Genomic DNA, 26,774 nt, shown 5'->3' on the forward strand with positions numbered 1-26,774 from the left:
TGGCCAGTCAAAGACAAGTTCATTAAAGCACATAGATGGCTCTTCCCACAATCAAGAAAATGAGCAGGTACAGCAGCAAGCTACCTTGCCTGAGCAGGCAACTCCTCACCAAGCCAAAACACAAAACACAGTATGCAGCGGAACAGATTGCCCCGAGAGGCTCGGGGATGTCCATCCCTGGAATGTCAAAATCCCACTGGACATCATCTTGAGCAACACAATCTAACTTTAATCAGATCTCCTGTAAGGACGAGTTTGAACCAGAATATTTTTCTATCCCTCCACATTACAGTTCTAAATCCACACTGCAGAGCCACTCATTCAAATTTAAATTTCTCTGCTATGTTTAAACTGATTAAAATCTGCTCCTGCAGCACTTCTTCATTCAGCTCTGGACCAGCAAACAGACACAGACGGGAAAATGTTCATGTCATTATCATAGCAAAACTAGAAATCATAATTACAAGTTTTTTAATTGAAGGAAGGAAATAAGGGAACGCTATGAATTACCAATTACATCTGTAGGCATTCACACGGAAATTCTCCAAGTCCTTGCTATATCCACATTGTTCTGTGTAGAAATGGTAGAAATACCAACACCTTTAATCCAACACTTTTCTTTATGTATTTTCAGATGTTTTTAACTTATACAAAATAAGCTATTAAGCCTATTTTTATAAATAAGTTTTATAAAACTTTTTATAAAACTTAAGTTTTATAAAACAAAGGACTATTCATCATAATTAGTTCTTTTACATCAATAATTTCTGTGAATTGGACTTGGAAAAATTGTCTACCTAGCAAAGTATTTACTGTTATTATCTTCTCAGAGGCTCTAGCATTTTGATGCTTCAAAGCACAGGTTTGAAATTCATTGGGGAGTGACAGCTGGCAGTAGAGAAAGGCCATTTTAGTATCTTCCTGTGAAAACTCGCCTATATACACATCTGAAAACTCATATACATATCTCTCCTTAGTTTATATCCTAAACAGGATGAAGAGTCTACCCTTATGGGATTCTGACTACCCCTTATAGCTCCGACAGGCTGGGATGACAAACGCCATCACTCCAAACGTCCCCACTTCCTTCTTCTTCCCCCAGCTTTATATGCTGAGCATGATGTCATATGGTATAGAATATCCCTTTGGTCAATTGGGGTCAGCTGTGCCAGCTGTGTCTCCTCCCAACATCTTGTGCACCCCTGGACTAGTCACTGGTCGGGTGGGGTGAGGAGCAGAAGAGGCTGTGACTCTGTGTAAGCACTGCTCAGCAATAACAAAACATCCCTGTGTTATCGACACTGTTTCCAGCACAAATCCAAAACACAGCCCCACAGTAGCTACTATAAAGAAAATTAACTCCATCTCAGCCCAAACCAGCCCACAGAGAAAGAGCACAAACTTCTGTTACCACCACCACTGTTCCAAACTCTCTGATGTAAGATACTACTCCTAGTTCTACACCCTGAAGTTTAAACTGAATGTACAGCCTATTTTTAAGGCACGATGATCACTTGCACTGGTCTATTTCTCCAAAACACTGAGCACTTTTTCTTGCCTATGCACAGAACCAAGTAGTTACTGGGAAAACAAACTAAGAAAAATCTTTCCACATTTTAAAGTATTCTCTGGAACCCAGCACACCTTTAAGCAAGATTTTTCTGCCACGGTATTTTCCCTTACAAACTCCTCCAATCTGAGCTATCAAAAATAAAATGAAAGCCAAGCAAAACATTATGGACCACAGCCTGTCTTCTGACTTGTGTGCAAACCTTTCACTTGACTTCAAGGGCAGAATTTGATCCTGTGAGTTTTCAGAGGAGCTTATGCACCCTGGAATATTCGCACTGATTAAAATAGAATCCATTTTTATTCATTGCTAAAACATTTTATTATTAGCAGCTCAGGACAACACCCAATTCTAAAAAGAATGTCATGACATAATTCTTAAAATATGTTAAGCTGTTAAGATTAACACTACTTTGAGGTTCCTTTATTTTAGCGACTTATTCATGACCCAACCCCTTTGAAGAAAACCAAATAGAAATAAAAAGAACATACAATTTCTGCACAGTTACTTTCTACCTAGCTGCTTTCTGCCACTATGGACAGGAATAGTAAGCATTTTTGCATAAAAATTCAAGGGTTATCAAGAATGCGAAAGTACCAAAAGCATCAAAATCAGCATAGTATTGCAGCTCACAAGTTGGTGGGAGTGGAGCGACTTCATCCATGAAGTTAACCAGACTTCCCAAGCTAAGCAGAGGAAGGTCTGGGTGCCACAAAACTACATTACTGTAGCTGACTACATTGTAATCTTTCAGTATGATGTATGATGAGAGTCAGAGAAGTGGGGCTGATCAGTCTTAAGAATAAAGTAAAATCTTACTGTGTAAGACAGTAAGACAACAGCCTAAGAGTGGGGTATAGAGAAGACAGAGCCAGACTCTCCTTGGAAGTGCTCACTGCACGTATGAGAAGCACAGGGCACAAGCTGCAACGTGGGAAATTCCAATTAGATGAGGAAGAACATTTCACAAGAGGACTAGCCAAACACTGGAACAGGTAACCCAAAAAGGTGTCAAATATCGATCCTGGGAGGTACTCAAACTCACCCAGGCAATCCCTGAGCCACCTGATCCAAGCTGGCTTTCCTGAGCAGTGGGTGGGATCATGCAACCCTGAGAGGTCCCTTCCAGCTCAAACTATTAAGTGATTCTATCTCATTAGAGAATTGGTGCTGATAAAGAGAAACAGCTTACCGAGAAATTCTTGGATGTAAATTAAACAACACCTTTCTTTCTTTTTTTTTTTTTAAAAAAAAGTGCTATCTTTTACAAACCCATTAAAACCTGAGTTTTAAATCCTAAAATTCTCATCCACATCTATTGAGCATACTTTGCTGTTCCTTATCTGTTTTATAATTTGAAATTAAATCAATGATATTGTCCTTCTTCCCTGTACCCGCTGCCTGATATTAGTTAGCTACAACTAACAGCTGCACTTCATTTTATTTTCCTTAATATGAATCAGCATCATCCCTAATATAATTCCACTTTGTTTCTAATCTAAATATCATTTGTATATATCAGTTATTCTGATTAGCTGTATAAAAAAAATGTTTTAATATAGAATCTCAGGGTCTATTTTGGTCACAGTTTACACTATCTAGAAAAGAAATAAAAATGACAAATGTAGATGCATATATCAAATGCATGTAATCTCAGTTGAGTTTAACAGCACTGATGATCCCCAAAATCAACTGTGCTTTCCATTTTTTGGCAATATAATATAAAGTTACGTTCCCTAGGATTTTGAGACAACACTATTCCTGCCATCTTAAAAAAAAAAAAAAGAAAAAAGTCTTTCTTTATAAAACCTAAAGGAAAAAAACACAACCGCTTTTTGTGGATGGAAGTGGGGAAGACAAATAGACTTTACCACACATTCTCCTGTGGCATAGCAGTATAATTATATATTTCCCAGCTAATTTCCATATCCTAGATTATATATCTTAGAGAATATCTCACAGGGTACAGTGACCTGAGGAATCACCATCCTAAGATGTGAGGCAAGAAATTATAAAAAAGAAAACAGTAACAGGGTTTACAGAAGAATGAAATCAAAATATATTTTCAGAATTTTTCTCTTTTACACTGGTACATACAAATAAAACAAACTGTAAGATCTTCAGAGTGCTGAAAACATCTTCTTAGTATTGAAGGATAAGTCCTACAGTCAGACTTACAAAATTCCAGATAGCCCAAGGGCTCCACTGCGTCTAGCTTTATTATATGCTTGGATATAAAACAGCTCCTGCTGTCAGGATATGACAGTTTAAATAAACTGCATGCAGGATAACTGGGTCAATAATCTTGTGCTACGCACAATTGCCAGATACCAAGAGAAAGCTTTACCCTATGCCCAACACTAAGAACTACGGAAGGAGACAAGAGGCCCTGAAAATTCTCCAGAAACTCCATTCTTATCACAGCAGACAAACTCCTCCACAAATCTTCCGAGTCTTTAGGGGAGAAAGGATTCGGAGCAGCCTGGACTGGCCAGTGTACAAGATCCAAGACTTCCTGGAAGTGGTTGAGAAGAAAAGACGTGAGTCTTGCCATGTACCAGACACCGAGTGGAAAGCTGCACTCCTCTACATACCACCACGACCAATTCTTCTTGCAGAAAAAGAAGGACTGCTGGCTAGCCTCATAAATATCCCTCCCTTTTCCCCATCTTGAAGCTACTGGCTTTAGGGTGCTTTTGCTTACAGTTTTTGTGGTTCTAGTACTCACAGGATCTTCAACGGTAGCTGCATGAGGGAATATTTGGCAGGGCAGCTATACGAATACAGAAAGTCAGTCTTAAGCCTTATTCTTTTCATAATGTAAACCTTTTTTACAACATACCCCCCCCTCGCACACAATTATTTCCTCCTAACTACTCCAATATGGGTTTTTTGGCAATTTTATTGGAATTGCCAACTATAGCTTAAAGCAAAACAGCAGGGATGAGAAATAAACAAAATCAATACTTTACAAGGCAATCTGACATATTCTAATTTATTCAAAATAAAACACTGCACAAATGACAATACACTGTGTTTTACACCCTTCAAATATCTTGAGTAAACAGTCTTCTAACAGGCAAGGCAGATTCTACTCATCAATACACTGGACAAAGGTAAACTGGCTAATTTACGAGCTAAAGAGCAATAGCTTCATAGGGCATAGAAGACAGTATATCCCATCAAGACATATTTTAACCTCTTGCAGAAACAGGTCAGTTGTCAATCAATATGATCAAGAAATGCAGAAAAATACTTTTGTGTGCGCGTGTGTTACTTTTTCCCACCACTGTCCAAAGCTCCTAGAAGAATGGACTCACATATCTGCTTTGGACTCATACCTTACACAGCATTGACATTAAAAGTAGTATTATGTTCCCATTCATCAGAAGCTTAAATTCTGATTGCTTTACAACAGGGAAAAGTAAAATTTTAAAGTAGTCTAAAACCACTAAACTAATGTCTGCTTCAGAAGCAAAGAAAACCTCTTCTGTCAAAATTAGTATAAAACTATATAGCAATACACAGACATTGTGACAGTGAAAAATGGTGGTATATTCAAATTCTGACCTAACTTTATAAAAAAGCTAAATAAATCACAGGCAAGGCTTCCTAGTTGCCACTATTGCTTTAATGGAAAAACCTTAATTTTGTGCTGCTCAGTGTAGCACGGCTGAGTGCAAATCTTATACCTGAATGCATAGCTTTTTTCCTTCAGAAACAGGAAGAACTACAACAATTGCACTGAGGCAATTACTGATTTTTGGCTGAGTGCTCTGTCCTTCAATTTATCTTGGCTCCTAGACTACAGTTGCAGCACAGTTATAACGAATACATGCTTCAGATGGAGTCAAGTTTGGTTTTTAACAAAGTAGAGTCTTTTAAATTAATTAGATTACACACTGAAGGCGTGCATTTTTATATACATTCATCCATTACAGTTTCTCCTTTCCTAATTTTAAGAAAAACTTGGTTGATACGCAACCATAGCAGTTCAGGTATGAGCACTGCTTCTCCTCTTATTTATCATAGAACCGTCTGGTTGGAAGAGACCTTCAAGATCATCGAGTCCAACCATTCGCCCTGCATTGTCAGGGTCCCTAAACCATATTGCTCAACACCAAATCTACACGGTTTTTAAACACCTCCAGGGATGGGGACTCCACCACCACCCTGGGCAGCCTGTTCCAATACCTCACAACCCTCTCTGTAAAGAAATTTTTCCTGATATCTAACCTAAATTTCCCCTGGCGCAACTTGAGGCCATTCCCTCTCGTCCTGTCATTCATAACATGGGAGAAGAGACCGACCCCCATCTCCCTACAACTTCCTTTCAGGTAATTGTAGAGAGTGTTAAGGTCCCCCCTGAGCCTCCTCTTCTCCAGACTAAACAGTCCCAGCTCCCTCAGCCACTCCTCATAGGAGAAGTCTCTAAACCCTTCACTAGTTTCGTTGCTCTTCTCTGAACCCGCTCCAGCACCTCAACGTCCTTCTTGAAGTGAGGGGCCCAAAACTGGACACAGTACTCCAGGTGTGGCCTCACCAGTGCTGAGTATAGGGGGACAATCACTTCCCTGCTCCTGCTGGCCACGCTGTTTTTGATACATGCCAGGATTCCGTTGGCTTTCTTGGCTGCTTGGGGACACTGCCGGCTCATGTTCAATCGGCTGTCAACCAGCACCCTCAGGTCCTTCTCTGCTGTGCAGCTTTCCAGCCACACTTCCCCAAGCCTGTAACGCTGCAGGGGGTTGTTGTGGCCCAAGTGCAGGACCCGGCACTTGGCCTTGTTGAATTTCATACAGTTGGCCTCGGCCCATCGATCCAGTCTGTCCGGGTCCCTCTGTAGAGCCTCCTGACCCTCAGGCAGATCAACACTACCTCCCAATTTAGTGTCATCTGCAAACTTCTCCAAGCATTAGCTAAAATTTTGTCAGACTTTGATACAAGGCATAATTATGATAGTGACCATTCTGTTAGGGCTTGGACCAACTTCTACTCACCAGTCAGCATGTTTATTGATAAACATACATGTAAGATCAAATGCAGTCATAAGTATTCTTATTTTAAAAACACTCTTTACATATGCAAAACACACATTTAAGAGACCAACACACTGAATGAAAGGTATTTTTATGTGTTTTCTCCAAACAAGAGCTGATTCTTTAGAATTCAGAGTGAAGTTTTACAGCATAGTTCAAGCATTTCTGAAGTGCTGTTTCAGACCTCCAAAGTGAATAACTGAATAAGAATCCGGATAACCTTGATTCCTTCTTTCCTATTCATGTCCAGAACAAACACAGGAACTTGCACACACACAACACATACTGCCCACAGAAGTTGCCTACCATTAGTTCTTTTGTACTTGGCCCTAAATACCTTCCATGTATCTGCCCTGAAATCGGACTCTGCTTGTACACAGTAGCAGAATTTGCCCCTTCATTCTGGTTTAGAAGTGTGATTAGAAAACAGAAATAAAAGAAGATCCAGCAAGAGAGGTAAATCAGCCATAACACCTCCTGCCAAACATCCAATAGATATCTAGCTATGTTATTTAAAAAAACATTTCTATATTTTCAAGTATTTAAGTTGCATTCTCAAGCCCTAAATACAAGACAAGCAGTATTAACAGGTAGTTAACAATCTGAGCTCTCCGTAGTTTTTTCAATACTTGTAATTCCAGAACTGTTTTCTGCAACAAATACAGGTTTTTGCATGAATCAAATTTGGTTATAGTTCTCTCACAGGATAAAAGACAGGCTACGCTACAAAGGGTAAGTAACTTATGTTCCCTGTTCCCCTTGGCTTCTTTACCCAGTTTCTCAGTTTGAGAGAGCTGGCTTACATACCTGTTTCCTGATGAGTCACATTCTGGGAATACCAGAAGATATTCTTAGTTTAATGCATTCATTTCACTTTTTTGTAAAGCCTATCATTCAGTAAAAAACCCCAAAATTGTCAACATACTTAAGACTTCCTAAATCCTAACTGTGTGTCCATACTAGTATACAGCTTGGAAATCGAGAAGTATTAACTGGAAAAACAAAAGAAAACCAGTGTTTAGCCACACAAAGCATAACTTGGAGACTACTGATCTACATAAAGATCTGTTAAAACAAACGTCTTAAAAGATGGCATAGCATTAAAAAAAAAGCCATTCAATTCACTGCCCAGACTCAGTAATTATAGAATAACCAGTGAGACATTTACAAATTCTGCCACTCGATGTGTAAAAAAGGTAGAGATTTCCCTCATGCCTCCTGCAATACACTGTTTTGAAGGTGCATGGGAACCACCTGTCATAACTGTGTAGCCCATATACAGTAATCCGAAACTGATGCCTGCCTTAAGTCTCGGGACTCAAATAAACAGCCTCACTTTCTCGTTTAACACTTTGAGTTCACACTCATGCTTTAAGAGTGCTGAGTGCATTAACAATATGCAACATCTTATAGAAAGTACTTAGTATTTTACAGTATCGATTTTACTAATGTGTTTTTTGCAGATTTAAGCAAAGCACTGAGCAAGTTTTCCTTCCTGAAAACTTTCTACTCTGCAAGCAGTCAGGAATGACCCAGTATCTGCTTGGCAAATCTGACTATTTAAAGGCAAAACAACATTTTTTGAATGCAAGCTCTGGAAAGTAATTTATATCCCTACTTTCCATTCCCTTTTATTGCAACACATTTTCCTGCCAAAATAATCCATGCAAGAATGCATGACTGAAGGAATCTGCTCAGAGTTCAATAGTGTACTGTCAACTCCCTTAGTATGATATATGACTCTTAATTGAGGGAATTGCCATATTTCTCTTTTTTTTTTTTTTTTTTAATAAAAAAACCCCACAGATTTTAGGAGTAGCTCCAAAGAAAGAGATAAAGAAGAATACCTGGGGGGGGGGAAAAAAAAAAGCATCGCCAACACTCTGCGAACAGTTCAATAAAAGCTAGCAGCCATCATTCAGGAAGATAAAGCCTTTGCAGTTTGCAAATCAAATGTAGTTAAGTTCTTTACCTTCTGTTGCCTTAGGAGGGACATCTGAAAGCAGATAGATAAAACTGACAAACACCACTCATATGCAACAATAACTAGATTCTAAACATATGGTATCTGACCTGTTCCAAGTAAACACGAAAGCTACCAGAGTAGTTAGATTCTCCCTTTGCTAGAAGGAACAAGATAAAAAGCCACACTGTTGCACAGAATTGCATTTTTCCAAAATAATTGTACACTAAAAAATATTTGGAGAATCTACAAGAATGCATATTAGAATTGAAAATAACCACAGTAAACACACACTTTACACTTTTAATGGATTCTCGTCTATTTCATTTGTTTATTATTCTCCAAACAGAAAAAAAAAGGATTGAGTCATAAATTTATTTGCTTAATATTTGAGCAAAGTTATAAGCAGTTGCTATTGCTTGACAACAAAAATATAACATTTCAAAGAAATCCTAGTTATTAGCCAACAACTATTTTCATGATTACTCTTATTTTGGTTCCCTAAGTCTAGGGAAGTACAGTCATCCTGTATTTGAATCCCATATTCAAAACACCATTGTACGGCTAACCACATGATGGAGTAAAAGCATCTTTTTCAGAACAATGTTAGCAACACTAAACTTGTAGTAAAAGTTTTCTCTCTCCTGCCCCTCAAAAGTGCACATGCCCACAGTTTAACCACTACCAAATAAACTAAACCTTTTGAGACTCCAGTGGGAAATGTCAGCTTACACAGGATCCAGAGCATTCAACTACTGCAATCAAATCGACCTGTGTTCAACAAAACTACAAAACAATGACATTGGTTCATACGTTGGTAATCCATGTAGATTTCTATAAACAACGTTTCACAGCTCAGTATTTCAGAAATAATTCGCTCAATACAGGAGATGTATGAATAATCACTAAATGTGTGGGAGAAGAGTAAATTTCAGCTGCAAAAGGATCTTTCAAAAGGACAAGTAAGGAATTTTTGAGGAAAAAGGCAAGTTACACACATATATACAGATTCAACTAGTGCAAACCGTGTTTCCTCATGAGGCCAGCACCAGATCTAAATTACCATACGCCTGCTCCAAGACAGTGTCTGCAAACACGTTTGTGGTATTTGAACAAGCAATACAAATAGTTGGTACTGGTACACTTATCATGTTTTGTGCTTTAGGTGCTTTTCACAGCAGTAATCCATCAGAAAGAAATACATGCACACAAACAGCACCCTCTTTCATATCCTTAGCTAAAAGTTGTCTCAAGTCTTGCAGTGATTTTTAACGACGTTGCTTAGGTAGAGGGTTTTTTTGGTTGTTGCTTTGTGGCGTTTTTTAAACAGCATTTTCAGGCTTAAAAAACAGTCACTTTGTTTACCACTCTGAGCTTTTTTTATTCACCGCCACTTCTCACATATCTTCCCCTTGGGCAATCCCTAGCTCCGTAAGGCAAGTTTTGCAACTGTTTTGGAGTAATCCAAGTTCCCATCAAGATCAGAATGGGAAGAAACTAGGGGAACACAGAATAGCTGCTCCAGTAAATGAACTGATTGCCCCAAATGGTAAAGATTCACCGCATAGGTCACCCAGGACCAGAGACAAAAATCGCGCATTCACTGCACGGTTCGCTTACCTCCCGCAATTCAAGCCTCTGAGCCACTGCTTCCAGGCTTTCCTGGCCTGTGCTTTCCACCGACAGTGTGAACTCCACGAATTCATTGTTGAGCAGCTGGATCCGAGCCACCAAGCAACTCTTGCTGGATACTGTGTAACGTCGAGTTCGCTTCAATTTCAACCCAAAAGGTAGAGGCATCTTCTTTTTCCCCCCTGCACAGATGGTTACTGGTAAAAAGCCACTACCGCACGGGCCGAGAAAGGGGACAAGTAGCTACCTCCTCTCAAAAGGCAAGGAGCTGTAAAGTCTCCAAAGATCAACCAGCAGCAGCAGCAGTATCCATTAAAGACAAGCAAGTTTTCCACCAAGAGACAAGCAGAAGAGGCATCCACTGGAATCCTAGCAAGGAGCAAAAGAAATCAGAAATACTTTGACTGAACGGGGAATAGAAACATGGGAAAAATAACATGTATATTTTTTCTAAATCTAAATAATCAGTCTACTTTTCCAAAATGCAGAGCTGTTATGCATTCAAATAACGAAATAAGGACCAGAGTTTCTGGTTTTTCCACAGACAACACTGGTTTTGGCAAGTTGATTTTTTTTTAAACTCACAAGAGAATAATGGGTCTTAATCACAAGTGGCTGCAGTATCTTACAATAAATATTTCTAAACTGAATCAGAATTTAAATTAAATACCTCTATGAAGTCTGAGTTGCCTAAGGTATTTCTAATACTGCACTAAGCCACTGTCTTTAGGAGCAAACCCAGCAATCTGGCTTGTTTTTCAGAGCACAGTGCGGCCTCAGCCGCTATCTGTTGGATTAAACACAAAACCAAGCCCCATAAACGATTCAGGAAAAAAAAAAAAAATAAAAAAAGAAAGGCAGGAAGAGAGGCATTAAAGCTCACTCCTTAGCCATTTCCTACCAGGCAATTAAAATCCAATTCCTCCAATTTTCCCTGAGTTACAGCTAGCTATACCATTATTTCTTACGCTGAACTGCTGCACGATGTTTCAGGTTACACTCTGCCTCACCAAGTGAGTACACGAATTCTGAGAACCGTTTATTTTCTAGTTTTTCCTTGAAAAACATACTTATTCCCAGCCTAAAGGCAGCCACCCATTTCCCCACCTTCTGCAGACACCTTCACACCCCCTCTCCTCTCAGCTCCGTGACATACAAGCTTCGCCTTTCTCCTCTTTCAAGCGTTTTCCTACCGCACGCACCCCAGCCTAAGAAACCCGCCACTCTTGCTAGCGCCGGTTTTCAGTAGGGCAGGCAAAATAAAAACACGCCATAAATTTACAGGGTTTCCTGCTGCTTCAGCACGCGCGCTGAGGGCAGTCGCTACAGCGAGGCTGGGCACTGGGGGAGATAAAGCCACCGCCGCCGCGGGGGTGAGGGCGAGGGGCAGGGGGGGCACATCGCCCCCCTCACGGCGACGCGCTCCCCCGGCCCCTCGCTAAAGGGACGGGTCCCGTCCCGCCCGCCGCGCTACCGGCGCCCGCCTGAGCTGGCGTGGGGCGAGGCAGCGACCCCGGGGCCGCAGCGAGCGCCGGGCGAGCCTGGCGCGTCCCGCCCAGCCCCGCCCCGCGGCCCTCGGCCGGGCCGCCCGGGAAAGCCGCGGTTCTTCCTCTCATCGTGAGCTGCCGCTGGGGTGGGGAGCTCCGCCCGCGGACCTCTAGTGGCAGCGCCGCAAACAACCACCTCTTTTTTTTTTTTTTTTTTTTCCTTCCCAGGAAAAAAGGGCTGGTATGTATCTGTAGCGCATTTTAAAAGGCCTAATTTGATTTCTGAAGGTTCTCAGCAGGAATAACATGAGGATATCCATTTATTTACAGCAGAAGTAGTCTTCCTAGCCCAGCTGTTTTTAAACTCAAAGGCACAGCTATGAACAAACAGCCACGGACTACTTGTACGTTTATACACGTACCTAGAAATGCAATGTTATTTCACGCACCCGCAAACTCTAGGTTGAAAATCTCCTGTCAGACTCCCTACCCCCTTGTGAGCAGTACGGCACAGAAGAAAGGGAGGCGGAATGATGCTGAAGGACTAAAACAGGGAGAAAGAGGAGGCAGCACAGCATTTTTCCCCAATGACATCTTTGCAACTCTACTCCAAAGAATGACAATAGGCGTATTTCATGACCACGTTTCTAATAACCTGGAAGCAATTCTACCATCCTACACAATCCCCATCCTCAACAGATACCACATAAAATCTTAATTGAATCAAAAAAACCCTGACCCAAACACCAAATAATTTATTTCTGTGTGCAGCTGCAGAATAAGTAACAACTGATAGCAACAGGTTTCCCTGAAAAATTCAGGGATACACAGGGACTCCTCACTTTATTATTCGCTCTGCACTTTGATCCTCCAAATCCCCCCTCCCTGGAGCAGCACGCAGGGAATGCTCTACGGTCAGAAGCTTTTCGTTTCCTGCCCCACTGCCAGCAGAATCTCGCACTGTGTTTATTCCTGGCAGAGAAACTTTTGGCTGACTGACCTCAGCTCGTGTCCCCAGGGCCTGTTTTCCCATACTTTCTGCGCACAGTTACGTACCTTCTTCAGGGCTACAGCAATGACAAAAAACAACTTGCTCATCTTTTTGAAAGCTGCGGTTAGAAGTGCAGTGCTGGTTTTTTATGTAGCACCACTGAATAAGAAAGACTATCAAACTTTTATGCCCCCATCAGGCCCTTAGAAAAGTATTCTAAGGGCATGGAAAAAAATCAATATTAAAAAAATTACTAACCAGAGGCTGACCTGACAGGTGAAATTGCCTAATGTCAGCATTAGATGGCTTGGAAATCTCAGACACTCAGTAATTTTGCTATGCAGATAGGTAGCAATGCAAGCATAGGAAGGAAAGTTAGGGCAGAATTTTCGGAACGTGCCACCAGCACTCCTCAGGTTATGATCTGTTGCTTGCATTTCTTGCTCTGCTGAGCATTTATCCTAAACCATTTCCTTTTAACTCAGTACATATCTGAAGTAATCTTCATTACTTCTGAAACACATCTATAACAAGGAAAATGAAAGTAACTAACTTCCAGTCTGTGTCACAAAAGACCAACTAAAGTATTTCTGAAATATAACAAATATTGTATAATAAAGGCAAGTTTGATGAGTAACAGAGTTATCATTCAGTAGCTTCTACTGCTAGCCATGTGTACTTCTTGCTATCACAGCTGTACCGTTTCTATCCAGCAGCTGTGCATTCTGCAATGCTAGGTGCTCTCATATTTGCCTTCTGCATTATTTTAATTCGGATACATCTGCATTGTTATAAAGCTATTTCAGCAAAAAGCAACTATATACCCCAGGAGTTACAAATCCAATTGACGACCTCCACAATAACCAGCCTTTATTTAGCAAGCCTGGAATTTTCATGCAACAGCTAAAAATGTCTTTAGTGGCCAAACTTTGTACATTTGTATTTCAACACAAACATGTAGTTTCAAAAATGTATTAGAATTTCAGCAACATGGCCATGACTGACACATGATCATGCAGCACTGTGGTATCTTTCTCCTTTGCCTACACTTTCCACTACCCCCTCAATAATTAGAACTTTACTAAGATTTTTGTTTTTCAAACAGCCTGCATGAATGACAGCATGCAAAATAAACTGCAATGTATGATGGCGAAAAAGGGTTCCTATTACTTCAAGTGCTTAAAATACAAACATTTATTTCAGAAATATCCGGAGAGCCAAAAAAGTCAGAATACTCCACCCTCCCCTTGTTTTACCAGTTAATCTTTGACATGACTCTTGGACTGAGAGAGCAGCAATAAGCGCACATCTTAAACTTCCCCTACCTCTAGAAGTGCAGTTCTACAGCCCTTACTTTTCAAAAAGTAAATGCTTGAAACTCCTCAGTCTTAAGGGACACAGCAGAGAAGATCACCCGCTATTTTTTTCTTTTACAGTGCCTACTGTTTTCCCCTTACCTTGTACAGCAATCCAAAGACACCGAGTCTCCTTTCACATATGTGTAGCCGAAAAAAAACCACAGTGCTCCAAGACTTTTTCTCCCTGAGCCATCTCATCTGTATTCCTCGAGGACTGACTTACTGTGGTCCTCTCGTCCAAAACAGCTGCTATCTCGGCTAACCGACCTTCTTCTCAGATCACTCATAGTGAAAACATTCCTCACTTCCTGTCTCAAAAAACTTGCTCTGGATATCATTCCACTGGGTAAAGAGCTGGGGGTGGAAGAAAATATTACAACAAAATAAACCTGTGCCAGCCAGCTCTTCAGGCAGCCTCTTTCATGTGACGCTGTGCTGCATGAGCGCAAATTGCGTTCTCGGGAATATTTTCAAATAGCCCGTCTCTGTGTGCCTCTGTGTGTGTGCGTTTAATTTCTTTTCCTGGAGGCGTTCCCCTCGCTCTATCCATGCGGAAGGATACGCTGAAAGAATTAAAGCGAAGGCCCGTATGCTTGTAGCCCATTACCTCAGAGAGTTGGAATGCCTGGCAGGGAGAATGTCAGCAATGAACAGCTGCTTCTCTGGCTACAGGGGCACTACAGAAATAGGGGTTACAACAAATAGCAGGCAATCCTTGCTTTTTTTAATCATATGATCATTTATTTTAAGCCTTTCCAATTAAAGCAAATCTCTTACCAAAAAATTGTTGGTCGTATTGTCATGCAGCTTGGAAATATTTTCAAGGTTTGATCTGTATGTGCTATACCAAAATGACCTATGCACGTACATTTATTTCTGCAGCTAAAACCAAAAGTCCTTGAAAACCTTCAGCAAGAAAATACAGATTAAAGACTGATCTTTCAGCCCTTGCTTGGATTTAAAACTCCCAAAGGTGTCAGTAAAAATTATGCCTTTAACAACTGTCTTTGCAAGCATTAAACACGTAACATTAATATTGTTTAACCAATGCAAACATCATATAAGAGGCGGCGCTCCAGTGTAGTTCGCATGCACAGACCCCTGTGTGTGCATGTGAAATCAGCAATTGTTTTATACAATTTGGAATTCTATGGCTCTTCACATTGCATGAGCCAGGCAAAAGTATACATGAACTTGAAAGAAGCCAGGGAGAAGGAAAAAGGCAAAGTGAATATGTGAACGCTGACTCATGACTGTAAAACTTAGAAAGTGTTTTGGTAATGTAAAGCACATAAACATGCTACTGTCTGCGCAGGTCTAACCTGCAGCTCTGCTATGCAAATAGTGTGTTACTCAGGAGGACACTAATCTCAGCTGAAATATGTAGATAATTTTGTACTACGATGAATTCTTCTCAGTTATTTCTCTTAGACACAACAGGCTTTCCTCTACTCAGGGGAACATCTCTTCCCCCCACTCCCGCCATAGATCAGCTATAGTTATGATAAGCAATCCATAAGCCAAGGAAAAAACTCATTCAGGGGAATTTTATATTGAATAAACTAAACAATAAACTTTGAACTAAACTAAGCTGCGATCCTTTTCTAATGGTATCTGCTGCAGGCTAGAACTATGGTTACTCACCAGGGAAAACTGACCAATACAATGTATGATAAATCCAAGCTGTGAAAATTCAGGGTAACGGAGGCAACCCTTCCTGTTTCTAAACAATTCATACTGGAAACAAGGTCTCAATTCTCTTATCTGTCACGTTTCCTATTTTAAATCTTGATCACACCCATTTCCTGCCTGATTCCCTGCCTAGAAGTTGCATTTATTAGAGTTTTCTTCTTACTTTCCATAGTTACTCCTTACTGTATTTTCTCTCTTTGCATTTATGTTAAAGACAACACATCATCTTAAAAGAGACAAGAATATTGTCAATATGCTCCTCTGCAGCTTATATTTTCTTTTTTGAAGATCATCAAAGTTATTCCTGAATTAAATTTTTTCTTCTGCCTCCTACAGTTCCAGTTTGTATCCTAACTTTGGGTTTTTCTGCACTTTCTCCATTTGCCCTATCTCATTTTTTGCCTCATCAGCTCTCCACTTCCTGCTTTGCTCCAACTATCAACTCTAATAAATAGGACAAAGAGACACAGGCATCCATGAACATGTGATGAACTCCGATAAAGACTCATCAGTAAGACACAGAACGCGTGCCTCAGGGCGCTACACAGTGCTTCTGCTTCTCCCCTTTAGCCTCTCATCAATACTTATGACATTCATGGGTAGAAACACCCACATCTTTTGCTATACTCTTTACACTCTCATTGAAGATTATAGGAGGAAAAGACTAATATCCTACAGCAGAATGTTTCAGCCCTTGTTCTATAAGCACAGAAAAAAGTTTCTGCCCATTGGGTTGAATACTGCCTGTCCATAGCAGGGCAGGAATAAACCTACTTTGTTCTTATCGACATCTTCCCTTCTGGAACAGTTTTGATTTTTTTTTCCATCCTGGTCCAAATGCGTGATTGCAGTTGAGTATATCTATCAGCCAACCAGGTGAAGGTTGACGCAAGCATTCACCTTGTTCTGATTCTGGGAACTCTGTCCAGCATCAGGTCTTTACATTGACTAATGGTAAGACAGAAATGGAAGTGAGCCAAACAGGAAGCAGAATCAGTCACCCTCCAGGCAAAAAAGCAGTATGTGTGTGTACACTCCTTAGCCTAGCAGAGAGTTACCCATTTGTGATAAAAACACAGGCAGGATAATCCAGAAACTACTAGTTAAAGGGGCATTCCCATGAAGCTGAAACAATGAAGAAGTCATGTGGAAAAATACCTTGATTTACTCACCAGCCATGCAAAACAGCAACTTCAGGAACTGCAGTCAGAATACCTCTGATTCTCCATGTGACTTTTAAAGCTGCTCTCAGAACAAATTTACTTTATTCATCACTTTTATGTTTTGGTGCTGTGTGTGAAGCCTCCTTGTTTTTTCATCATTCCATTTCTTATTTGTGAAAAAGCAAGAGATAGCTGAGTCTTTATGCATGATTACATCTTTCTTGATGGTAGTGGAGAGAACGGAAAGTTCTAGAAAAATGAGTGTACAATACATCTGCTACATGCTTGAAGCCTGAGATTTCATGTTTGCAAGACTAATTTTTACTTATAAAGGCACTCTAAAATGTTGAACCATGTTTTACTCAGTAACTAATTAAGGTTATAGCATTTTCCTCTTAGAAGAAAACAGGCAGTTTCCCTACACATAACGTAGTGTGGAACTTGAAGCAATAAGCTGTTACTATTCACAAAGGATACATCGTTTTTTAAAACACAGTATCTCTTTCTAAAGTAAATCCATTAGTTAGTCAGGAAATAAACTCAGTTCCTGTTTCTGTCCTTCAATAATTATTTTTCTTGTTCCAGTAACAAAATAGTACAACTTATCTGAAATCTTAAGACAGCAAAATGTGTCTCTTAAAGGTTAAAGTGGAATATTGTAATTAAACTAATCTGTTACTAAGTTGTAGCTCATTGTAACACCAGCATATTATAAGCATAGTCAGGCAAACAGCTCAGATCATTAGCAATAATTAGTCTAAGCTATCTCTGTATGATGTTTGGTTTATATCAGGAGCAGTGATGCAGAAAGAGATTAATACAGCTGTTAACTACAATGCCTGGAGTTCGCTTTACCCAGTGGCATTACTTGTAGAAGACCTTTTATCTGTAGGCTGGGCTTTCTATAATGTTATTAGTCACTAAATCAGCTGAAGTGAAGCTGGGACATTGAGGTGTGCCTCAAATGTGACTTCCACACAGTTCTTCCTCCTTCTGCAACCGATCTCTTGTAGTGGTAAGACTAGGAGATGCTGCAACATCTTTCTAAGAAAAAAAAAAAAGGCTTTTTATTTTTTTAAGGCTTCTTATCAGTCTAACATGGGATCACAAAATTAAAATTCAGTAGTAAAATACTTTTATAGTATAGCTGTAGTATGGTTTAAAAGTTACTTCGATACTTTGTGCAATCCCATATTTGTTAACAAATAGATATTTAAATCTTCAATTTCTGTACTTTTAAAGAGCAAGCATCAATATTGAAATAACCTTGTCATTGATCTTACGGTATTCATACTTATCCTAAGCCATGTGGCAGGTATAAACCAGTTTTATAAAAACCAGGAATGAAGACAGAGGCGACTCGAAGCTGAACGTGACACTTAAGTAATTAAGACTAGACCCTCTGACACACCACGGTTTAGAAACGTGCTAAAAATACATGTATTTCCCTCACTCCAGGGCCGCACTCCCTAGCGTGTCATGGCTGCCTCATGCTTCCAGAGCAAGACCGGCCGCAGCCACGGGCCCAGAGGCAGTCTGCGGCGGTGGGCGGCCCAGGGCGGCCGAGCCTCCCTGCCCGGCGGCCTCCCCCTGGGGCGAGTGTCCCCTTCTCCCCACGGCCGTGGCCCCACGAGCACGCTGGCCCACCGAGCCGCCAGAGCGACCTCAAGCACCTCTGACTCCGACGCTAGCGCCTCGCTGTCGGCCGGGACGCATCTCACACGCCCGGCTCGCTCCCTCCGCCCCGCTATGCGGCTCCCGCCGGAGGCGGCGGGTGCTGCGCGAAGGCACCGGCGCGGCCCGGCAGGGGGCGCCGCGGGCGGAGGCCGCGCACTCTCCGGCACGGCGCTCCAGCGCCGGCGCGGCCTGCGGCGGGAGCGGAGCCGGGAGGCCGCGGTAGGAGGGGACGGGTCACGGCGCGACGGGAAGGCACCGTGGCGGCGCGACCATGGAGATCGGCACCGAGATCAGCCGCAAGATCCGGGTGAGAGAGAAGCGGTCGGGTCGCTCCGTCTCTACCGAGGCAGGGGCCTGACCCCGCTCGTGAGGGGCAGGCCCAGCCGGTGGCTGAGGCGCCGGCCTCGCTCCGCGCTCCCCTCAGACGCGGGGGCGGCGGGGACGCTGCGGGCCCTGCAGGCCCTGCACCACCGAGCCCCCTTCCCCCGGCAGAAGGAAGCGACGGGGTGAGCCCCGGCCAGGACAGGGTTACCGGGAGCTGCCGGCGGCGTGCGGCCTTCGGCCTCGGGCCTCCCTGGAAGGGGCGCGAGCTGGAGAGTCGTTGTTTTGGGAAGCGGAGGCGGGGTCCTGCCGTACCCCATAGGGCAGCTGCCGTCTCTCCCCCGGAGAGTTTTCACCGCGCAGCGGCCCGCTTGGGAGGCAGACCCGGAACCGGGGGCTGCCTGGGCGAGGGGCAGCCGCGTTGCCCCCGTTGCAGCGTGAGCCCCCGTTAGCGTCAGGTAACGCTCCCTTGTCAGCTGCTCCCACTCAGTAATCACAGCTTGGAAGTCCTGGCAGGTTTTTTGCCTTGGTGAGCCGGGAATGACCTTTTATCAAACCATCGGGATTCGTTTTCTTTGCACCTTTTGAGCCCGGATGGTTTCCACTTAAAAAAAGAGACAGCTGAGACTTGGAGGTTGTCTGGTAGCACCAGGAACTGGTCTATAGGAAACACGGTAGAGAGCGTGAGATTCCTGACAGTTCTTGCTATCCTGCTGTCAATGCCTTGCTGTTACAGCCTTTATATCATGAGCAAGTAGAGAACAGGAAAAGTAACATCTCTTAAACTAACGTACTGAAACAGTTAATGAGAACGACTTTGCTAAGCCTCCCACTATTTTACAGTTGAAAATACTTTGTTGCTCCATCTCTTAAATGCTATTTCGTTGTTTTTTAGGGTGCTATAAAAGGAAAGTTGCAGGAGCTGGGGGCTTATGTTGGTAAGTTTTATCATGTGTTTAGCAATCTTCTTTAGGCTTATTGTTAGATGGGAAACAACCAGCTAGTTAATGCAACAGCGTATTTACTTATTATTACTTGTGTTACCGCATACAGAAGCCTTAAGCTTGAGATGAATTATCTCAAGTGGTGGACTGGTAGGAAAGGAAAAGACTTACTTCACAAAGTACGTATAATCTAAGTGTAAGAGGAGGCAGTATGTGGACATTGATGTGTGAAGAACTAAAAGGAAATAAGGAAGAAGGCTAACAGTCTCCACTTTCAAGGAGGAATGGTAACAAGGGATTTGAAAGAAAAACAATGATGTGTCTGTGAATGTTTCAGGAAGTTTCTTTGAATTACAAGGAAAAACATTGTATAAAACAAAATCTTTGCAAATATAGCAGCAGTTACCTGTGACCACTCTGAGATGGAGTCAGTCATTCTTAGGCATCTTTTCAACAGCCTTTTGAATTCAAGGTGAGACATTTGTCAAAATTAGGAGAAAGGATATTACTCTAAGACACAGATAAGGTGACTATTTTAGGAGGTGGGAAGGCCATATCAGAAACATTGTGTAGGACAAATCTGCAAAATGTAAGAGCTTGATTGTTAAGGGTCAACTAACTAAGAGCTCTGTTAAGCTGATGTTGATGAAACATACGTAATTGAATCTTAAAGGCAGGGTGAGATTTTATTTTGGATTGTGATGAGAGAGATGAGCAGTGTGAATGTCTGTATATTTTTCTTTTTTTCTTTTTTTTTTTTTCCCCTGAATCCAGGGTTAAATGGATATTGCACTTAGGAGCAGCTGTTTTTTACAGCAGTAGAAGTTAGTAACTTAACTCAGTGTTCTGTTGGAAGCAGAATACCTCAGTCCTGCAACTACCTTATTGTTGTCTGTGGTACTTCTTGGATTTCAGGTGAAGGAACAGAATTGAGAGCATAGTTTAGAGATCCCGTGAGTTGCAGGGCCAAGTTCAAAGTTTGTTTGACCTTGAATTCATCTTATTTCCTGTTTAGAGGGGGCTGTTGTATTTATGGGATCAAAATGTATTGACTCTGTAGAAGGGAGTTACCTACAAGCTGACATTCTCAATTCAGCAAGTGCCAAGGAACTGTGTTTAGAATTTTTTTATTGTAAGGTCATCTTTTTTTCACCATCTCAAAAGTTGTCTTTTTTAGTAACTCGGTTTTTTACTATTGTTCCAGGTTTCGGTTTCTTAGTCCTAGCTTCTCTGTCTGCTTTTTCCTGCATTTCTGAAAAAAATCTTTCGTCTGTCTAATACCAAGATGCTGGTAGAATATTAGTAATCTTTGATTCCAATTATGGCTGATTATTATTTCTCTGTTTTTCTTCTTTCTGTGTTCAGAAGGCAGTTCCCAAGATCAGCATACAATGTCTGCACTTTCTTCTCAGTCAGCTTCTGAACTTTAAATAACTTTGTATTTTTTATCACCAAGTCTTTATCTTCCTTGGCCTCTTTTTTGTTTTTAAACCACTGTTTCCAAATGTCAGTAGTTTTTCAGGTTTCTTTTCTTGACTAGAGTATTTTGGACAACTTTTCAAGTAATGTTTTTCAAAAACTCTTTATCTCTTCTTTTAGGTAGCTGTTAAAATCGGTTCTTCCTCATTCTAGCCTCTGTGAGCAAGAACCATACTTTTGTTTCCTCCTGTAACTGCTAGTTCTTTTCTTTCAAAAAGTCTTCTACAACAAGACATGTTGAAACTAATTTGTTGTATAGAACTTACAAAGGAAAAAATCCTACCTGTGAGACAAAATAAAGATAGGTAAATAGTCATCAAAATTTTCAAAAGGCTGTAGTTTTGCATGCAGTTTGAGTTGGCATAAGCCAGCGTGGTCACTGAGAAAAGCAGTTCTTTCTTACTTTCCTTCTTCTGTTGTACTGTTGCAGGTGATTGTGCTAACTTGTGTTTTGATCTATACTTAAAGTATCGTCTTCTTTACTTTATCCTATGTTGAATCACCTGAGGAGTTGATGAGGTTTAAAAGCAGCTTGGCCAAAAAATAAAATTCATTCTAAGTTCCTAGATCTGGATATCCATCTGTCTTGTACAACTTGTAGTTTACATTAAAAAAAACCCAACCAAAACCAAAACACACACAAAAAAGTTAAGGGTTTAGGCTAAGAATGTGTTCTATTGGAACACTTGAATAGTGATAGTGGAGTGCAGGTGCAGTGTATGAATGTTATTTCTGTAGTCTAGGGTACAAATGAATTATTTACAAGGTACATAGAGAAACATAGAAGAAAGGCAATTCCTTTGATTTGTATTTTGATTTCTATTTAAGACTTTTCATTTTTTAGGTACTTTTAATGTTGTGTACAGACTTAACTTGATGACTTGACTACAGCTGCATTAGTGTACCTTGGTTCAAATTCGCAATTTGAAGTGGATTTCCCAACTATCTTTTCTTACTGTTGTTATGTTCATGTCCTGGAGTGGTACTGGAGAGGATGAGGTGGTTAATTAAGCTAAATTGAAATATGTGCTCAAGCAGCATAGCTAAAGCCCTTAAGCAACAAATGTGCCATTCAGGCCTTCAGAGTAGACCAGAGCTAGGCCAAAATTAAAAGCTGAATATCAAACTCCTCAAACCCTTAATGTGTGAATGTCAGATTCAGAGTGCCTTCCTCTCCATTCCGATGAGTAGGCATACCCTGTGTGAGCAGTCCAGCAAGGGAGTGGAGTTCTCACTATGTATGAAGTTGCGTACGTTAGGGAGTTAGAGACTTAGACTCTTGGGGTTGCTGGTTGTTTTATGCGGATGGAAAATCTGGAAGTTAATACAGTTTTGATTTGTTTAATGAACAAATTGGAAAAGGATATTTATCTGTTTGGTCTTTGTAAGTAAAGGAAATTTGACAAGCATAAAGTGCTATATTTGGCAGTACTTGAAGTGATGAAAATTGTAGATGGTTGTTAGTGTTCAAGTAAAAGGATATAGGCAGCAGAGTGGCTTTCTTTTATCGTATCTTTTTGTGTTTTATTTATGCAGTTTTTAAATAACTTTGATCTTACTTTCAGCTTATGCTCTTGTGAAGTTGATTATCTTTTATTCCTCTCTCATGGCTGAAACTTGTATTGAAACTCAGAGGAAGTGGAAGTCTTGTTAGTTTGCTTACCTAATCCTCTGCCTGCAGAGTCTTTGTAGTAAAACTGGAAAAAATAAATCTGGTTACATGTTTAAGGATGTTTGCTATGTCTTTTATGATTTATTATACTTCAGACCAACATATTTTTCTTTCTATTAGATGAAGAGCTCCCTGATTACATTATGGTTATGGTGGCCAATAAGAAGAGTCAGGAGCAGATGACAGAAGACCTTTCCCTTTTCCTTGGAAACAATACTGTCAGATTTACTGTCTGGTATGTTTGTAAGCTACTTGTTGCACTTATTACCAGTAATCAGGAATGCTTTCTATAAGTGAAACCTGAGAATTTAAGAAGTTACTTGTCTTCCTATTGTATAATGTACTTTAATAAAAACTTTTACTTTGCAAATCTAATAGGTAAATTATTTTTAGTCTGTCAACAGTTAGACTATTGCAGTGATAATTAGGTGGCAAAGGACTGGAGGGCTTATATTCTTTGTTTGCTCATAAGTCCAGTCAAATTTTTGAATGAAGTGTGAAATGCTCAGGTAATTGAGGGCCATATGTTGACTTAAAAAAAAATTATTCCTGTAAAGCCCACTGTGAGCATGAGAGTGTTATTCACTGTATTTAGATGTAAAATAAGTCTTCAAAGACCAACTTCTTGCTTTTGTGCTAATAGTTATTCAGATTGCTGTTGCGCATGGGAATTACTATATCAGGACAGATGAGCAGTGGATCTAATTCTGTGTACCGTCTTTGACAAGGCTTAGCACCAAATGCTTAGATATTCCCACCTCTCAGGCTCTTTATTTATTACCACCACCCAGCTCTACAAAACAAGTAGAACCTCAGAATTATTGTGAATAGGACAAATTAGCAACAGATGAACTCTTTTCTAGACTACTGACAGTGCAGGTTAATTTATGCTATGCTGCACAGCAGCCTTGGCTGTTATATTTCTCCTGCATTTTCTAATACTGAATTTCGCTTACCGTATAAACCTGTAGTTAACTCCATGTTTCAGAGTATCCAAACAGATATTTCACTCCAGAGATTGTTCTTGATGTCAGAGTTGTGTATTTTTTCAAGTTATTCTTATTTCTGAGTCTCTAACCTAATATAGTTTTAAGGAATGTTGTTTTGTATAGATTAGAGAAATGCTACATTTTTGTATAGCTTTTTTTAGAATGTTGTTTTGTGTAGATTAGAGAAATGCTACATTTTTTCTGCTTTTTCAGTTTACTTCCTTTGAAATCACACGGACTGGTTAAATTCACTTTCAGTGTTTCTTGTATGTGATTAGTCTAAAGTTTCCCTTTGTTTGGTTAGGAGCTTTTATGCTATTAAATAGCTGAGAGGAACATTTTATAACTTGGGTATGTTATGAAATCATGAAGATTGACAAAAAGTGAAAAGTAGTTCCAGCTATTACAATGTACTGTGTTAACTATTTAAACTGGTGGATTTCCGTGTGACAGTGTTACTTGTATGGATGTTATTTGAGTTTGCTTTCAAAGTTTTGAATTTTTTCCTGGCATTTGTCAAAAATACAAGAAAGGAGTGCAATTAAGCATGCACTCCTTTTTTAAAAAGTACACAGGCATTTATGTTCTTTGTTCTCTCTTGTGGCCTGCCTAGGCAAAACTTTTGGCTTTCACTGTATCAGTAAGTCATGCAGTTGTCTTTTCCGTGCTAGTTTTGGGAATCAGTTAGACAAATTAGTGAGGTTTACAAGTTGATGAGGGTAGCTCCAGTATCAAGGTTTTAACTGGATCCTGATATCACGTTCACGAGCCCTGGTCCTCATGGGGGACTTGAACCACCCTGATATCTATTGGAGGGACAACACAGCAGGGCATAGGCAATCCAGGAATGCATGGATGATAACTTCCTTCTCCAAGTGGTAGGGGAGCCAATGAGGAGAGGTGCTTTGCTGGACCTTGTTCTCACCAACAAAGAGGGGCTGGTGGGGAACGTGACACTCAAGGACAGCCTTGGCTACAGTGATAATGAAATGGTGTAATTCAAGATTCTTAGGGAGGCAAGGAGGGTGCTCAGCAAGCTCACTACGTTGGATTTCAGGAGAGCAGACTTCAGCCTCTTCAGGGATCTGCTTGGTAGAGTACAATGGAATGAAGCCCTGGGGGGAAGAGGGGCACAAGAAAGCTGGTTAATATTCAAGGATCACCTCCTCCAAACTCAGGGGCAGTGCATCCCAACAAAGAGGAAGTCAGATAGGAACACCAGGAGGCCTGCATGGATGAACAAGGAGCTCCTGGTCCAACTCAGACATAAAAAGAAGGCCTACAGAGCGTGGAAGCAAGGACAGGTAGCCTGGGAAGAATACAGAGAAATCGTCCGAGGAACCAGAGATCAGGTTAGGAAAGCTAAAGCCCTGATAGAGTTAAATCTGGCCAGGGACATCAAGGGCAATAAGAAAAACTTCTATAGGTATGTCAGTGATAAAAAGAGATCCAGGGAAAATGTAGGCCCTCTCCAGAAGGAAATGGGGGACCTGGCTACCCGGGATATGGGGAAGGCTGAGGTACTCAATGACTTCTTTGCCTCAGTCTTCACTGGCAAGAGCTCCAGCTGCACAGCCCAAGTCACAGAAGGCAAAGGCAGGGACTGGGAGAAGGTAGAACCCCCAACTGTAGGAGATCAGGTTCGAGACCATCTAAAGAACCTGAAGGTGCACAAGTCCTTGGAACCAGACGAGGTGCATCCGTGGGTCCTGAGGGAAAGGGTGGATGAAGTTGCTAAGCCACTATCCATCATATTTCAGAAGTCGTGGCAGTCTGGTGAAGTTCCCACTGACTGGAAAAGGGGAAACATAGCCCCCATCTTTAAAAAGGGGATAAAAGAAGACCCCGGGGAACTGCAGGCCAGTCAGTCTCACCTCTGTGCCTGGCAAGATCATGGAGCAGATCCTCCTGGCGACTGTGCTAAGGCACATAGAAAATAAGGAGGTGATTGGTGACAGCCAACATGGCTTCACTAAGGGCAAATCCTGCCTGACTAATTTGGTGGCCTTCTACGACGGGGTTAGAACATTGGTGGATAAGGGAAGAGCAACTGACATCGTCTGCTTGGACTTGCGCAAAGTATTTGACACTGTCTCGCACAACATCCTTGTCTCTAAATTGGAGAGACATGGTTTTGATGGATGGACTACTCGGTGGATAAGGAATTGGCTGGATGGTCACACTCAAAAGAGTAGTGGTCAACAGCTCAAAATGTTCACGTGGAGGCCGGTGATGAGTGGTGTTCCTCAGGGATCTGTACTGGGCCAGTACTATTTAACATCTTTGTTGGAGATATGGACAGTGGGATCGAGTGCACCCTCAGCAAGTTTGCAGATGACACCGAGTTGTGTGGTGTTTTGGACACGCTGGAGGGAAGGGATGCCATCCAGAGGGACCTTGACAGGCTGGAGAGGTGGGCCTGTGAGAACCTCATGAAGTTCAACAAGGCCAAGTGCAAGGTCCTGCACGTGGGTCGGGGCAGTCCCAAGCATAAGTACAGGGTGGACAGAGAATGAATTGAGAGCAGCCCTGAGGAAAAGGACTTGGGAGTGCTGGTGGATGAGAAACTCAACATGAGCCGGCAATGTGCACCGGCAGCCCAGAAAGCAAATCGTATCCTGGGCTACATCCAAAGAAGCGTGGCCAGCAGGTCGAGGGAGGTGATTCTGCCCCCTCTACTCTGCTCCCGTGAGACCCCACCTGGAATACTGTGTTCAGCTCTGGAGTCCCCAGCACAAGAAGGACATGGAGCTGCTGGAGCGGGTCCAGAGGAGGGCCACGAAGATGATGCAAGGGC

The 26,774-nt window shown here is 41.5% G+C and overlaps 2 protein-coding genes across 7 annotated transcripts in view; one reads left to right on the top strand and one right to left on the bottom strand.

Annotated features, from left to right (window-relative positions):
* The window catches only part of PTPN21 (protein tyrosine phosphatase non-receptor type 21), a 36,585-nt gene extending 26,213 nt beyond the window's left edge, over positions 1 to 10,372 (bottom strand). For both annotated transcript variants that reach the window (XM_086613172.1, XM_086613171.1), the window contains exon 1: positions 10,193 to 10,372. In XM_086613172.1, the coding sequence (XP_086469298.1) occupies positions 10,193 to 10,372 (180 nt within the window). The remainder of the gene's footprint in view (positions 1 to 10,192) is intronic.
* An 8,443-nt stretch (positions 10,373 to 18,815) lies between these two features.
* The window catches only part of ZC3H14 (zinc finger CCCH-type containing 14), a 29,592-nt gene continuing 21,633 nt past the window's right edge, over positions 18,816 to 26,774 (top strand). For 4 of the 5 annotated variants that reach the window (XM_086612750.1, XM_086612749.1, XM_086612752.1 and 1 more), the window contains exons 1-3: positions 18,816 to 18,879; positions 19,789 to 19,831; positions 23,109 to 23,223. In XM_086612750.1, coding sequence (XP_086468876.1) covers positions 18,844 to 18,879; positions 19,789 to 19,831; positions 23,109 to 23,223 — 194 coding nt within the window. In that variant the 5' untranslated portion in view covers positions 18,816 to 18,843. The remainder of the gene's footprint in view (positions 18,880 to 19,788; positions 19,832 to 23,108; positions 23,224 to 26,774) is intronic. The other variant, XM_086612751.1, reaches the window with a different exon arrangement.

This window comes from Tauraco erythrolophus, chromosome 6, assembly GCF_009769465.1.
Source record: "Tauraco erythrolophus isolate bTauEry1 chromosome 6, bTauEry1.pri, whole genome shotgun sequence".
Classification (NCBI taxonomy): Eukaryota; Metazoa; Chordata; class Aves; order Musophagiformes; family Musophagidae; genus Tauraco; species Tauraco erythrolophus.